The 16737-nt window shown below is 37.8% G+C and overlaps 1 protein-coding gene across 9 annotated transcripts in view; it reads right to left on the reverse strand.

The window, feature by feature from the left end:
- Positions 1-16737, reverse strand: part of LOC127501583 (sickle tail protein homolog) — a 65964-nt gene that overhangs the window by 31508 nt on the left and 17719 nt on the right. For 8 of the 9 annotated variants that reach the window (XM_051873639.1, XM_051873630.1, XM_051873704.1 and 5 more), the window contains exon 2: positions 1676-1956. In XM_051873639.1, coding sequence (XP_051729599.1) covers positions 1676-1956 — 281 coding nt within the window. Of the gene's footprint in view, positions 1-250; positions 395-1675; positions 1957-16737 lie in introns of those variants that run through there. The other variant, XM_051873654.1, reaches the window with a different exon arrangement.

The raw sequence follows: 16737 nt of genomic DNA on the forward strand, positions 1-16737 counted from the left end.
CGACTTCTCCGTTTACATGTTCAGTTTACGCATGCATTACTAAGATGACTTGCAAGACAAAGAGTTGATTCATTAGCTAAAAAGCTCATAATTTCGTTTAATGCCTTTATGAATGCGTTATTTAACTACTTAAAACCAATACAATATAAGTAAAATAATTTCCTTTACAACAGAGCGAGTTGAGACAAGTCTACTGTTTACACAGACTGACACTGTAAAACAATTCTCATTTTAGTTTGATTCACAATACCTTGATGCAAAACTTCCACCTTGAATCTTCACACGATGGAGCAGGACATATTATCCAGATAATAAACACTTAATGTCACTAGCAAGAAGTCTGGTTTCGTGCCTGAGAGTAGATGTAGATCGCTGCAGAAGTTTGTCTGCAGTGTGAGGTGATCTTTGAAAACCGTGACATCAGCGTCTGCACAGACACACACCCACCTATACGAACTTACCTGAAAGACTTGTTGGGCTACAACGGACGAGGTTGCGAAATGTGCATTTCCATCACCTTTTTGTTTACTTACAACTAAAAGCAAGCCCTTGCGACAGTTAGTTATGAAAATATTGGTGGGGATATTTATTGTTGAATATTAAAATTTATTACAACCCTCTCTGGAATCCTTAATTCTGATTGGTCAATCGCGGCATATGCGGACAGTGGGAGATAACACTGAACGTTTTTCGAGAAACTCATTTCCTACATAGACGTGTTATGTACTGTTGTATCTACCAGTAAACTAATAATATAAAATATAACATTTCAACTCAAGTCAAAATTTCATGTCCATTTATTAAATGTGTACATTTATTAATAATAATAATAATAATAATAATAATATTATATCGATGGGAAAGCAACGTTAATCTTAAATTTAAATGTAATTCTAAATCAGACGGCATCAATCGACCAATGGCAAGGGACGTTTTGGCCATCAGTGACGTTGCAGGCGCGCGCTTTATTTTACGTCTCGCGTTTACACTGCACGTGGGTTTCTCTATGTTCTGCTGTATTTGTTTTTGGCGTTTGAAAGCAACTACTGATGATAGAAACTCTGTACTGAAAAATACTAGAGCACTGGATATAAGCTGTACTTGAGCGCAGTCGTCTGGAGATGGCAAGGTATTGCATTTCCTCTGTGCATCTGTTATAAACGTTAATCTTATATTCACGCTATTTGACTACAACACTCAAACTTATCCAACCGGCAAAGATACTAGTGAAAATGTCAAGCGGAAACTAACAGCAATAAAAATGTCAGTGCGCCTTAATCTGTCAGAAGGCAGCTGATACATGTGTAGATCATAGGAGGGATACTCAGTGTGTTATGTAGATGAAATATGGGATAGCATCAGTATGTGTGTTGATGAGGGACCAACTGTAAAGGTTCTTGTAAGGTACATTGGCTCATAGAAATATTTAATATCATGGAATTTAATTTACTATAATAACTAAATGTAGCCTAATGATTAACAGAGAAAATAATGTTAATAAAAAAAAATATATATATATTTATCCACAATAATTCACATTATTGACAACCATTTGTTTTTGTGATTGTCTGCTGCTATATTATTTTATCATATGCTTCCATCTCTTTTTGATGTTTCTATTTTTATTTGACTTTGATATTCTAGTAAGTTGAAAACCTAATTTAGCCTTGCTTACCTGGTCTCTGAGTCTTTCCTGGTGCCCCATGATGACAGAAGCGTGATGGGGATACTTCTGTTTCAAATGCTCAAGAAAGGCCTCTTTCTTATGGTCCATGTTGTAGGACTGCATGATGATCACGTCCCCAGCAGTACGAGGCCCTCCTACTGTGTGTCTCCTTGGGACGGTGCGGGGGGACCGAGGGTCTGACTGCTCGCTCTCATCTGCACTGCTTTGTTTTCTGTTGTGGCCGTCCACATCCTCATGGGAGCACAGCCTCTGGTTGCTTCTTGCTGGCTCTTTGATTAAAGGCATAAGAAAATATACAAAGGAATACAGATTAGATAGGGACACTCAGTGGGCGGCTGTACTTGGCTTGAGACCTACAATTAATTAGTATGATAAGCAACACAGTCAAGGCAATGACCGGCTTAGAGTCAGACAGCTGCTGGCCAAGAGAGCAATTATTGAGCAAAGCTACAAACAGGCCATTTGTTTCCTATAAACAGCTTGCACCTTGCCAAAAGAGGTCTCAGAGCACTCAGTGTGATGGCTCATTATTAGCCCGGGCTGACTGCATGGCATTGAGGCCCTCCAGTGGGGAGTCAAACCACTGCTCAGAAACTGGGATCATTTCTACAAAGCAGTGAGTCAGAATGCCAATTCCACTCGACAGTTGTATATACTACTTTTGGAATTATTACTCACATTCAGTGTTGTTATAGTTAACTGAAATTAAAATTTAGAAATGTATTAATATATAAAATGTAATAAAAATGACAGAAGCACATAGTAAATTACTTAAACTTAAACTAAATTTAAAGGGTTAGTTCACCCAAAAATGAAAATTCTGTCATTAATTACTCACCCTCATGTCGTTCCAAACCCGCAAGACTTTTGTTCATCTTCAAAACACAAATGAAGATCTTTTTGATGAAATCTGAGAGCTTTCTGTCCCTCCATTGACAACTACGCAACTCCCTCTTTTGACGCCTTAAAAAGTTCATAAAGAGATCGTAAAACTAATCCATATGAATTGATTGATTTAGTCCAAATTTTCTGAAGAGACTCGATTGCTTTATATGATGAACAGATTGAATTTAGGCTTTTACTCACATATAAACATTGATCAGCAAAAACATAAACAAAAGCTCAACCAAACCTGAAAGGGTTAGTTCACCCAAAAATGAAAATTCTGTCATTAATTACTCACCCTCATGTCGTTCCACACCCGTAAGACCTTCGTTCATCTTCGGAACACAAATTAAGATATTTTTGTTGAAATCCGATGGCTCAGTGAGGCCTCTATTGCCAGCAAGATAATTAATACTTACAGATACCCAGAAAGGTACTAAAAACATATTTAAAACAGTTCATGTGAGTAAAGTTGTCCAACCTTAATGTTATAAAGCAACAATAATACTTTTTGTGCGCCAAAAAAAAAAAAAAACGACTTTTCAACAATATCTAGTGATGGCTGATTTCAAAACACTGCTTCGAAGCTTTACGAATCTTTTGTTACAAATCAGTGGTTCGGAGCGCCAAAGTCACGTGATTTCAGTAAACAAGGCTTTGTTACGTCATAAGTGTTTCGGAATTTCAATAGTTCGCGTGACTTTGGCAGTTTGATACGTGATCTGAACTACTGATTCGAAACAAAAGATTTGTGAAGCTTCGAAGCAGTGTTTTGAAATCGGCCATCACTAGATATTGTTGAAAAGTCGTTATTTAGTTTTTTTGGTGCACAAAAAGTATTCTTGTCACTTTATAATATTGAGGTTGAACCACTGTAGTCACATGAACTGTTTTAAATATGTCTTTAGTACCTTCTGGGCATCTGAAAGTGTTAATTATCTTGCTGGCAATAGAGGCCTCACTGAGCCATTGGATTTTATCAAAAATATCTTAATTTGAGTTCTGAAGATGAATGAATGTTTTACGGCTTTGGAACGACATGAGGGTGAGTAATTAATGACAGAATTTCCATTTTTGGGTGAACTAACCCTTGAATGACGTGCGAGAACAAACTTCTTCCGGAAGCTTAAACGTGTTGCGTAACACACAAGAATGAACCTCATTGGTTCTTGCACGCGTCAAGCAAACATGCTCGAGCTTCCGTTTACCGTTTAACTGATGTGTGCATTGATGAATGTTTATATGTGAATAAAAGCCTAAATTCAATCTGTTCATCATATAAAGCGATCGTGTTTCTTCAGAAAATTTGCACTAAACCATTCAATTCATATGGATTAGTTTTACAATCTCTTTATGAACTTTTTGAAACTTCAAAGTGGTAGTCACGTAGCTGTCAGTGGAAGGACCGAAAGCTCTCAGATTTCATCAAAAAGATCTTCATTTGTGTTCCAAAGATGATTGAAGGTCTTACGGGTTTGGAACAACATGAGGGTGAGTAATTAATGACAGAATTTTCATTTTTGGGTGAACTAACCCTTTAAAACTGAACAAAAATAAAAGCTAATTAGTCTCCAAAATGCAAATGTCAAATCTGCAATGATTATGAATAATCTGCAATGACATGAACAATTAATGGGAGCCATTTATTAATTTTCTTTTACAATAAAACTTCTACACAAGTCTTTTAAAACCGATATTAATACCATGCTACTTATATTGCAAGCAATGCACAATACTCTGTAAAAGTTTTCTGCAAATTAAATTTCCATCGTTCATGGAACCTGTAGGGGAGTGAGAAATGGCACAGAGTTCGAAATACAAGACAGGCGTGTGCTGACTCCCCCAAAACATCAGCTTGACTATAAACAACCATTCTTAATAAACTATTCCATGGATCTTCAATATTACATTTTTGTTCTGGTGAATGTGCCAACAGGTTTACTGTAAAGAATTATTGCCTCATTATTGGATATGACAGACACATTCCATCATGGGAAGCTAATGGGAGACAGACAGTAATCCCATCTAATTTCCTCTCTCATGGTAGCCATTTAGCGTCTCAAGCTTCTTGTTAGGGAACGAGTTTAACGCTTAATGAGGACATCTAAGAAACTTCAAGAGATAGGAGATATTCTGTGGTATGTGCAGCAAATTACTCATCCTTTACTGTGCTGCTGTCCTCCCTTTCTGGATAAGCTTCACTGTATAGAAAAGAAGACAAACTTTATGTTCTGTCATATGACCTGTAGTTTGTAGTACAAAGACTAAATACAGGGACTGATATGATCCACACACAGATAATTTATGGTGAGATTTGTGCTTTATGTTGGTCTTTCTATAGGCCTATTCCCTGTTAGACTCTAACATGCCAACTAAGGTGTTGTCTCAGTGAAAATCTCTTTAACAGGAGTCCGCTAAAGCCCTTTATCAGTCCAGTGACTTTCCTGACCTGACCTATCCACAGCCCAATGCTCTCTTATGAAAAAATAGACACTTTAAAAAGACATTGTAAAAGAAAAATCACACTGTCAACAAGACTGAAGAGGGTCAGACCGATGAAGATGAAAATTTTTCCAGTTTGCATGCCTTTGCACTTATTCGCCATAAAATATATTGCACGAGAGAATATAAATCATTTTTCTCATTTTTGTGCAGAAGGTGTCACATATTGTGAATGAGGGATGTTGAGAAGGAGTGATAACTTACATCTGTACTAGAGGAAAAATGAAACACTTTTTACAGGGCGCTTCCCACCTCCGACCGGAAGAAAGATGTTCCCTCCATTTTTACCTCCCATTTGAGAGGAAAAAAACAACAAAAAAAACATGCTTGGTGTGTGATCAACATCAGGCATCTGGACGGCCCCCGAGAGGAAGGCCATGGTTAATGCTGCTGACTGGTCATAGATAACTGATGATAGCCAGCTGTTCCTGTGGTGATTATGTATGAATGCCTGATTGTTGTTGGACTAAAACATTCACACTCCTCTGAAAGCTATCATATATACAGATAGATATACATGGAACGTGGAGGACGCGTTGTCATGCACATCCTTAGCAATTGTTTGGCAAGTGATCTTAAGTTTATGGTTAAGTTTTTGTTTTGTTTTTTTGTTAACACTTTATTTTAATGTAGAATTTCTAGTGATCTAAGATATGTGATTAAAAATAAATAAAAAATTTCTGTTTTAATATATTATAAAATGTAATTTATTCCTGTGATGGCAAAACTGAATTTTCAGCATCATTACTCCAGTCTTCAGTGTCACATGATCCTTCAGAAATCATTCTGATATACTGATTCGCTGCTCAAGAAGCATTTCTTATTATCATCAATATTTAAAACCTTTATGCTGCTAAATATTTTTGTAGAAACCGTGATACTTTTTGTCAGGATTCTTTGAAGTAGGAATCTTTTGTAGCATAATAAATGTCCTCATTAAATAACATGTTTGATCACTTTAATGCATCCTTGATGAATACTATTATTTTAAAAAATCATTTTATTAAGTATAAAGTAATAGTTTAAAGTATAAAATAACAGTATAAAGTATTTAAAATAATAATAAAAAAAATCTTACTGGCCCAAAACTTTTGCACAGTAGTAGTTTGTATTATAAAACGGTTAGTTCCTGTCCTTGATTCTGATTGGTCAATCATCTTGTCCTTTTAACAGTTAAGGGGTTTTCCCATGACTGACAGCGCTAGTCAAAGCATTTGTCCGTTGCTTCTTGTTCCGTGTTCACAACAATTCAGTCTTTTCAATATAAAAGTCTTTGCTACTGACTGACACACTCATAAAGACAGTCTTTGCCACCATCTAATGGCATAATAATGTAACTTCTGTTGCTGTTCACGGTCAGGGACTATTTTTTCCGGCGGAATGAAGGCTTTAGTGAAAGTTTACTTCATGAAAGTTGCATTGATACATATTTTTGTCTTTAATATTTGTATTGTGTGGTAACTGTTTTATAAAAACAAAGTACTCGAGGCTAGTGCTGTATCATGAATAAGTCACTCTGCTTCACGTCATGCCTAACAACGCCCTTCAGCCGTGACTTATTCACGATACAGCACAGCCTCTCGTACCTTATTGAAAGAAAAAAAAAAGGGGGACCAAAATTTGTGATGCATAAAGTGCTATAAGATATGACAATGAATAAATGGCAAATTTTGTGTAAGTATCACAGTAATTGTATCAGAGTGAGCTGTTTTGTTTCTTAAATCTGTTAGCATTGTTGAAGCATCTCTTCATCAATCCATTTATCCTCTACATTATGTTTTTATTGTATTTTAATTACTTCAAATGAAGAAAAAATGAACTAACATTATCTCCAGTGGCCTTGAAAAGCCCCTCTGGGTAACTTTCTATGTTTACATCCAATTTCTCTCGGTGTAAAACTCGCCACTTAATGGTCTTTTAATGTTATCCAGTTCCAAGTGTATGGATTAATAACAAACTTCCCCTATCCTTTCACTTCCTCGGAAAACTCTCCTCAATAAAACAGGCAATCACTGGAGAAAATCCAGGCATTGTCTGTCATTTTCCAAGCATGTAAGGTCACTTTATGGAGAGGATATCCTCCCTCCACTCACAAATGTTGCTTATGCACATGGGACTGGATGACAAACCTGTATCTCCAAAACTACACTTAAGCATTATGGTGTGGACATGCTGAGGCATAGCCAGACAGCATTAGACATTTGTCAACACATTTGAAAGTCTCACTCTGACATTTCATCAGAAGTTTCACATTAAACGCATCACACACAGGACTTCAAACTGTGTTTGACTAATGTCTCATCACTCCACTAAGCTATAAGTGCTTGATTTCAAGAGGTTGAAGGATTTGCCAGTCTGGCTTCATGCGTACTTGCTTTCCTCTGCAAGTAAATGTTGATTCATCTGCCTCTTCTTGACTTGAGAATTGGGTATAGCAGTCACATGCCATGTAGACACACAAAATCTACTATTTATGGGGTCATTAAAGGGCCAGTCAATAAATTCATTGTGTGCTTCTTCCTGAGAGAATAATCAGCCATAGATGCACAGCTATATGTGACAAAAAAAGAGGAAATCCTCATCATATACGAATAACAACTTTACCAAAACATAATGGAAGCATCTAATGTAATAAGGCAAAATAAATGGTACAGTACTCTGCACACAAAATCAGCAAAGAATGTTTTTGGATCAATTTTACTTCATGTGATCAGTAGTGTAATGGCATATTGATTAAAGAACATACAGTTAGAGAACAGGCTTAGTCATGAGATCTGCAGTGAGACAATGATTTCTCAGGCTAGGCCATAATTTGTTCCCCATTCTAAGGGGAAAGTTTTTTTTTTATGTGATAAGGAAAACTTTTCCTCACTGCAAATCAACTTCTAACTGGCAAGGTAAACATCCTAATTATGGCATTTGACATAACTGGCATGGTTAGAGTATTTTGTGTCTGCATTCTGCCATGGTTTGAATGTTCAGGCTGCAGTGTATTGTGATTAGTATTCAGTGTGGTGTCTTCAGTTGAGAATGTATTATGTAAAACTGAATAGTCATAAAATGTGGGACTTTTTAATGACTTGCTTTCAATCAGTTTTCACTACAGCACTTGCATTATAGGTGTTGGCGCCTGTGCTAACCATGATAAGCAGCTTTGCATACTTACCTCTCTGTCCTGTTGTGGGAGAATTGCTTTATCTTCCAAATCCTAAACTGTGTTTTGCGCTTGTTTATAGTCCAGCAATAAATGCTCTGAAATGTTACGTAACTGAAGAGGTAACACACACTGTGTGAATGACATAAAACCAACACATCCATCATTCTCATCAAATGACTTAATGATTCCATGACCTGTTCGAACACATCTTCAGTTATACAAAGTGCAAAGTTCAAATGCAGCATTGAAATAATACAACTAATCCCTTAAATAAGGGCCAAGTTGTTTGATTTCGGCTATCGGATTGGATCATATCTTAGAAAAAATGGCTTGTTCAAAAGAATTCTGAAATCAGATTATATCACAAAGTCCTGTCTTGGTTTTGATCTGGATCAAATCATCAGTGTGTGTTGTTCAAAACGTTTTAGTAAGATTGGGATATACTTTGATCCAAAAAAAAAAAAAAAAAATCCCAGCATTAGGGTGGATTTCAGGAACAAAAATGTAATAAAACTTTAAAAGTGGTCAAAAAACAAAAAAACATTTATATCATGTAATATATACACACATTTATATTTTTATTTTGCTCCTGATTAGTTTAACCATTAAAGTAATAAAGTAGCAGTAGACGTTACCTATTAAGCCTTTCAGTACAGTAAAGTAAAAAAGATTTTGGCACCATAAAATAATCCCCAAACCGCTGTCAATATCAAACAAAAATAATATATTTTAGTAATTTTTTTAATCACTTTATATAAACTACATTGGCACAATCATCAGAGACCAGATGAAAGTAGTTTCTAACAATTGTATCCCTTATTGCATGTATATTTGTTTGTTTTTGTGGTGGGTCACATGTGCTACAGAAGCTCTAAAGGGAAATGGTTAAGGGAGTAAAAATGAATTTTAATGTTTTAGCATTCTCTCACAAATGTTTTACGTTCCCCCAAGAAACTTTGCATTAACTATCAAAACTTTTGAGTTCTTTGCGAATGAATGCAAAACTTTTGTGCGAGAACACAAAAGCATTAAAGTATATACTTTTTCTCCCATTTAATTTTTTCCCCCCATCACCATATCCCTTTAGTGCCTCCGTTGGGGTCTGCTTGCTTGAAGGAAAATGAAAATGGAAAGGGATGTTTGTTTATATTGTTTTCTTTCTCTTCAAATAAAGCACTTAAAGTGACCCCACATTGACTCTTACTGTACGTGTTGTTCTTTACATAGACAGCAGCCTACATAGATGTGAAATCTAACCCCATTTGGTGCACGGCTAATCCAGATTTGGTAATCTCAAAAAATGTGTATCTGGATGAGGGTGATCCAATCCTATCTTGCTTTGAAAAACTGGCACAAAAATACGATGGATTACCTGATCCTGGATAGCAAAACATGGCATTTCCAAATCAAGATAATTCTGATCCAGATTTAACTGGGCCCAGGAGTTAGATGACTTCAGTAAATTCAGTTAGGTTTACTACAGATGTCTTTGATATAAATATCAGTGCCATCTAGTGTTTAATAAGACTGACAGTTCTCTATATGACAATTTGAATAGCTAAACCTGGAAATGAAATATGGAATATTTTTATGTGTTAAAAGAAAGAAGACCAATTAAAATTTGAATATTAACTTCAGAAATATTTGATAATATCAAGCCAGCACAGCCTCTAAAAAAGCAGTGTCTATTAATATGGTTGGAGTCTGTAATGTGAGTGTTTTTCTTGGCTGTCTTTGAGCTTCACATACTGAGAGGAATGTACCTCCCCTGAAAAACTTATTCCATGACCTTGCAATTATTTTGGTAGCCCCTCACAGTCTAAAGTAGACAGTGTCCATAGAAACCTGTAAAGTGCTTTATTCGCCAAGAATATCAATCTCTCGGTGTAGCAACAACATATTAAACCACACTGTTCAAACAGGCAGAACTTTTTAGCAAGCCAAAAAAACTGATAAAACTCAAGTTCTGGCTGTTCAACTCTGCTTTCCATCAAGGATTGGAGTGTATTGTTAGAGAACTAACTGTACCAAGACCATTGGACATATGAGCCTAATTTAGTGGCTGGAGTACGAATGGACTCAAACATAGATGAAAATATGTATACTAACTGATTCTGATTACATATCTTACATATAGCGTAGGAATCTTCCATTAACCTGGCAGTGCACTAAGCAGACCAGAACACCAGCATCAATGCAGTCAGGAAATATCACCAAGCCCAGATCCCCCATGCACAGTTTTTTCCATTCATTCAACCTTGGCTGTTTTTCCTGCCCTTTTGTAATTCACACAGACTAACAGTAAACCTAAACCAACACTATACTTTGCTGGGCTGACATGTTACATAGCTTCAGCCCATCCACTAATACACTATATATAAATTAAATTGTAATTTTATTTATATTATTTACATTTCTTTGTATTTTATTTTGAATGTTTAGATGATGGTGACATAACACTTCAGTGTCTTCAAAATATTCAACGACAGCTACTTAACAATGTTAAACATTCATTTCTTTTGCTCATTTTAACTCTTTTGCACATACCCAGGAATGGCTAAAGGGTTGTGGGGCTTTCCATCATGGCATTATATTCCTTTAGACCTTTAAGGCCAGTTCACACCGAAAATGGTAACTAAATTAGCGTCCACACCAACGGACGATGACAGACCTTTAATCTGAGTTGCAACTTAATTAATGGCACAGTCTTGTGCGGGGAAATGTACTGTAAACCTTATTTCAGCTCAATTTGTGTAAGCAGGATAAGTGACAACTGGGGAAAAATACTCCTCAGCTGATATTACACAGAAACTCGAAATGGATGACTTCAGACTATTCCAGCAAGCTCATCGTTTTTACCAGTATTTCTGCTGTGATGAGGAGACAGTGAAGTTGATTTTTTTTTTTAAAAATTAAATCTTGTTCCCTCCAAGCTCAGAACAAATCACAGTCTTGTTCTCCGACAAGCATGATTCATGAGGCAAACTTGCAATAGATTGTCAAAGGAGTGGAAATATTGTGAACTTCAGCTGAGTTAAACCAGGGTTCCCTATCAGTCAGTCACGTTCAACGTTACGTCAACTGACTGATGCAGTGGAATCTCTCTTGGGAGCCCAATGCTCTTCGAGTGGTAACAAAACATGCCAATGTAAGATTTGCATGGCAAGCTACTCCTGTACATACGGGTATATAAGCTCGAATGCGGCTCACTCATTCAGCTTTTTGCTTCGGAGCCGAGCTGTTGTTTCGTCAGCGCTGCCTTCATTCAGAGAGATTGTTCCACGTTGGATATATGGCACACTTCAAACCCTTGCAGAGATAAGGGCAGTGATCACACCCCTGGACGCTTCAAAAGTTAAAGGAACAGTTTCCCTAAAAGAGCAAGCACGGGTGACGTTGCATCTTTTTTAAAGATGGCATTCCACCCGTGTGTTTCTTGATGTGGTCGTTACCTGGCCCCATCTGACAGCCATGATCACTGTCTCACACACTGGCCTCCCGCTCCTCACACACATCGCAGGCTGTGGAGTTTCCTGTAAAGAGTAGTGCAGGTCAAGTCAGATCCGGAGTTGACTGCCATGCTTTCCCAGGCCACTGTGAGTGTCAGGCTCTAGTGGAACCTTCCACCCCGGAGGTCCATGATGAGGTCACGAATCGTGGAAGGCACCGAAGCCACTTTGCTACTTCCTCCACTCTCACTACACTCAATGGTGGGGCAGCCAAGGGATACACATCCAAGACCTCCCATCCAAGGCCTGTAAGTTCTCAGCTGTGCTTGCTGCAAAGCATTACAGTGACGCTGGACTTTGGCCCTCCTACAAGTACATCAGGCCAAAGCACTAAAAGAGCTGCACGAGGGTAGTTCTGAACCCGGGGTTGATGCAGGAACTGCATACGGCGACGGACCTCGCCCTCGGGGCGACAAAAGTCACCATGCGGGCCCTTAGTCAGACGATGTTCACTTTGGTTGTCCAGGAATGGCTCTGGCTGAACCTGGCTGAGATGAAGGAAGCCAACAATGTCCGCTTTCTCAACGCCCCCATCTCCCAGGCCGGCCTCTTTGGCGACACTGTCTAGGACATTGCTTAGCAGTTCTTGGCAGTACAGAAGCTGAAGGAGGCAATCAAACACATCTTAGGGCTGCTCCTCTCCCTTCCCGTCGCCAAGGGCATCCCCCTGCAGCATCTACATGTGCTCTGGTGTGACCCGAGCAGCAGCCAACATCCAGGCCGCAACATCGAGCTGCCCGTAGGAAGGCAACTCAGCCTCTTGTCTCAGCCGCCACTAAACCCTCCTAAGCGGCCCTCCCTGCTCTTGTCCAGGAGGTGCTGAACGCACCGCTCCTTCCCCCGGAGGAGGAACAGGTGGAGAATTTTCAGTTCAAAGAGTTTATTTCTGTTCCGTGGCTGGCCCAACAGCCGATCTTGGATCTGCATGTCTTGAATCAGGCCCTTCACAAGCTCCGGTTCAAGATGTTGATGCAAAAACACATCCTCACATGCGTTCGCCACCAGGATTGGTTTGCAGCGACCTGAAGGATGCGTACATCCATGTCTCATTTTTGCCTTGACACGGACTGGTCCTATGGTTTGCTTTCGAGGGTCGGCATATCAGTACAAGGCGTCTTCATGAAGGCTGCCCTTATCCTCCTTCAGGGAACGAGGGTTACATCAGTAACCGAGACGTTCTAAAGCATGACAGAATATAAATGGACGTGCAAAGAGAGAGCTCATTAGAGTATATCACACAGAGGCTATCTGAGCAATGTGAGCAGGCCAGTACAGCATCTGCATGTAATGCACTGGATGAATTGCGTTGGGTTTTGGTCATCATTGCTTCATTGTTTATTGAACAGTAGGTTTACATCTGGACTGATAGAATGCATCATCAATAGGATTGCCTTAATGGCTCATAAACACAACTCTAGAAGTTAAGACGCTTTTTTTCAAGGGTGCTAAGATACACTAAAATATAATGCAAGTAATTTCCTCTTTCAAAGACATGTTTTCAGACATGTTTTGCAGTGGCAAATCCTTTAAAGACCCCATGAAGTCAAAATGTGAGCTTTGTGGATTTCAGTCCATGTGTGTTAGATTTGCCACCTGTATATTAGTATATTTTTTTTGTAAAAATTGACAAAATGAATCTTTAGCAGATAAACATTTAAAATAATCTCAATCTTTCTGTAAAATTCCCCCAAAATATTGTACTACACTGTCCAAATTACTGTCAGAATGTGAATGTCCCTTCTTATACACAGATGATAATAAAGGTGATTCAAACTTTTAACTCAACGTCAGGAGTTAAATTCATTCCATTTTTTAGAAAGTGGTCTTTCTCGAACTATACAGGAGGTCTTTTACCCCTAGGGGATCTGCTACAAGGTGTCTTAAAAATGAATTAGACAAAATGTTATCCTCAACTAAGTTAAGAAACTCAACCTCAGCTAAATGTTTCATTGTCTTTCCCGCATTAAAATGTATTAAGTAAAATTAAAATGTAATGTAGAAGTATAAAGCTCTGAATAATGAATATTTTAATGGCATTGCAGTGTAAACATCATAAAGTAGGAAAATACATTAATATGGCACTATGCACATTTTATTATAGACCATTTTATAATATGCAACACTCAACCTGCACTCAACCACACACACACACACACACATCCAGAACACAATCTCTACCGAGGGGGGCCATGGACTTGTGATCCAATAATCTAGTTCACTTCAATAAAATGTATAAAGTAGAAACAAATACAATGTACTTGTAAATGTATACTTCCAGTACAAACACATGCCTGTTGCATGAATATCTGCTACTACAAATGACTTCAACTGTATTTAACAAACACATTTTGATGCTTTCACTCACCCACCCACAGTCTCAGTATAAACCCCACACCTGTTGTTGGACATATTGAATGAGCTTTCCCTGCTCTCTAACTAAGCACTGGCACAGTCGTGTCAAATACAAATCCTCCCTAAGTCAGCAAAGCAGTGGAATGCAACCCATCCAGCGCCCACTCACACAAATGCCTCGGCTCAAAAGATTTGGGCTGATGCATGGCCATCAGCGTTTCAGCAGACCTCAACAACAATTAAGCCTCATCAACCAGTGCTATTTCATAGACCATTTAGCTGGCTCACAGTAGAGCCCTGCATTCTATCCCATTAGGACTCAAATCTCTGTTAATCTATCACAAATATCTGAACCCTGATTCAATACTCTGACACTGTCTGTGCATAGCCAACTCATTACTGATACCATTATTTATTTACCTGTAACTGCTGGTTCATTTTCTAGCTCATATGCAGAGAATGTTAAATGACATCCTGCATTATTCTGAAACAATATCCTTTTTTATATTGAAAATATCATTTGACTAAAGAAACTTTCACTTTAAATTTGGCATGAAATGAAATTCACCCTATTTTTTTTTTCTAATTGCATGTTATAGATCTTATTGTGAATGATTCATCAATGTATGCTTTATTTATTCATTTTTTAAATTTAACTTCCTAATGTTTAATCAAATTGTTGGACTTCTCCAATAATTTAGTCAGCTTAAACCCCACCCCTTCACAATCAGCTGCAAGCTTACATTAATTTTTGAGAGCAAAGCCCATGTCAAAATCCATTCACAACCATTGGATAGAACAAAGACAACAATACACTTTTTCTCTTATTTGATAATCCATTACACTTGGATGTATAAGTCACAATACGGAAGAAGAGATCTGTCGTTATTTCCATTTTATCGCAACTGTAATGAGGTTGTGTAGTTGTTGAAGCTACAAAGCCCAACCCACATAATGACCAAAAGTAACTTGCAGTTTTATACTTCGACCACTAGAGGGCCAAAAGTTAAGTATTGTAGCTTTAAACATTCTGGGGAAGGATACTTCGCTATCAGTGTTGCCAATTTAGGGATTTTGTCACTAGATTTAGTGACTTCCCCGCCCCTTTTGAGACTTTTTTTTCAAAAATTTAGGGACAAATCTAGAAACTTCTTGGACAAACATTATCTAGATTCTTATTTTGCCCACTGATCTATATTCATGTTTATATAGATCAATGAATTTGCCATTATGATGTCATCTAGTGACATTTAGCTACCAGTTTTAGCTACTTTTAATTGAAAGCAGTTGGCAACACTGTTCGCTATGGACCAGTCCCGGCACTTGATTCCCCCCCTCAAACCATTTCAACGCAAATCCCACACTGCAGCCAATTTCATTGGTTAAGCTTAGGGTATAGGGTAGGGTTAAGGGGTTTGTATTTGTTTTAGCATTGTGTAGGCAATCAGCAGTGTGATTGACATGACCAATGAAATCTTTAGAATTGGCTGCAGGGCTGTGCTTAACTGGTTTGATGCAACAAGAAAAAAAACCCCTCATATTCAAGAAAACTCATAATTATAATATTATCACCAAGAGTTTTCTTAACTGAAGGGCTTTGTTGCATCTAGCTGGAGTGTTTTTAACAGACCATAACAGACCATGCTAAACTGGTTTGATGCCAAAAAAAAAACAACAACAACAACAAAAAACCTTACAGTGAAGGGCTTTGTTGCATCTAGCTGCAGTGTTTTTAACAGACCGTAAAGCTATCAGACATTTTATTTCCTACTAGAGGACAAAACTTTAGATTAAACAGAGATGACTGCTTTACTGCCCTCTAATGCATGAAACGATCACTTGGCCAGCATGTGTGAAAGTATATGACAAAAATAACATCTTTACTGCAAATGAGGTGAGCAACACTCCCCTTTGCACATTTCACACTCTCATTATGCCAATGTCAGTCTATTGAAAGCAAGGCAGACAAAGCCAAAGCACTGCGCCCGTTATTAAATCATACAAGCACATATGTGGTTTGCCAAAATAAAGCACTACTAAAACATTTCCTGAGAAGAGGAACAAAAAAACATTTCTTGAATGGAGCGAATAATTGCCACACACCACATTAAGAGTGAAAACTTTTGGCTCCATGCTGATACCTTTTTAGCAACTGTGGAGCCAATTGTTCATTCCACGATCTTCTGAAATGATACAAGCTCCCAATTACTGAACATTAATAACCTGAATTATATGACATGACCATACTTCATCACTCATGGTGGTGCATAAATAAGGATTTACCTTAAATACAACAGTACAGATTCAGGTAGATTAAGTATAATAACATGCCCTTAATGCCATAAACATACATCGCATGCTTGTCATGTAAAAATTATGTTACAAAATCTGAAATATCACACTCTTTACACTGGTTCAATGACAAAAAAAGCTTTGCAAAAATGCTGAAGTCCAAATAATTGTAGCACTTTTAAACGCCACACACTACAAGCTGGTTCTGGTTGTTAAAACATGCAATATAAATCTTAATGATAAAGTTGAATATCTGCAAAGGAGTTCTTAAGCAACAATACAAACATATGACAGAAGCATCCCAAACCTCGGTTTATGAAAATGCCTATAAATGATTTGACATTTATAGGGGT

The sequence above is a fragment of the Ctenopharyngodon idella genome, chromosome 2 (assembly GCF_019924925.1).
Source record: "Ctenopharyngodon idella isolate HZGC_01 chromosome 2, HZGC01, whole genome shotgun sequence".
NCBI classification, from domain to species: domain Eukaryota; kingdom Metazoa; phylum Chordata; class Actinopteri; order Cypriniformes; family Xenocyprididae; genus Ctenopharyngodon; species Ctenopharyngodon idella.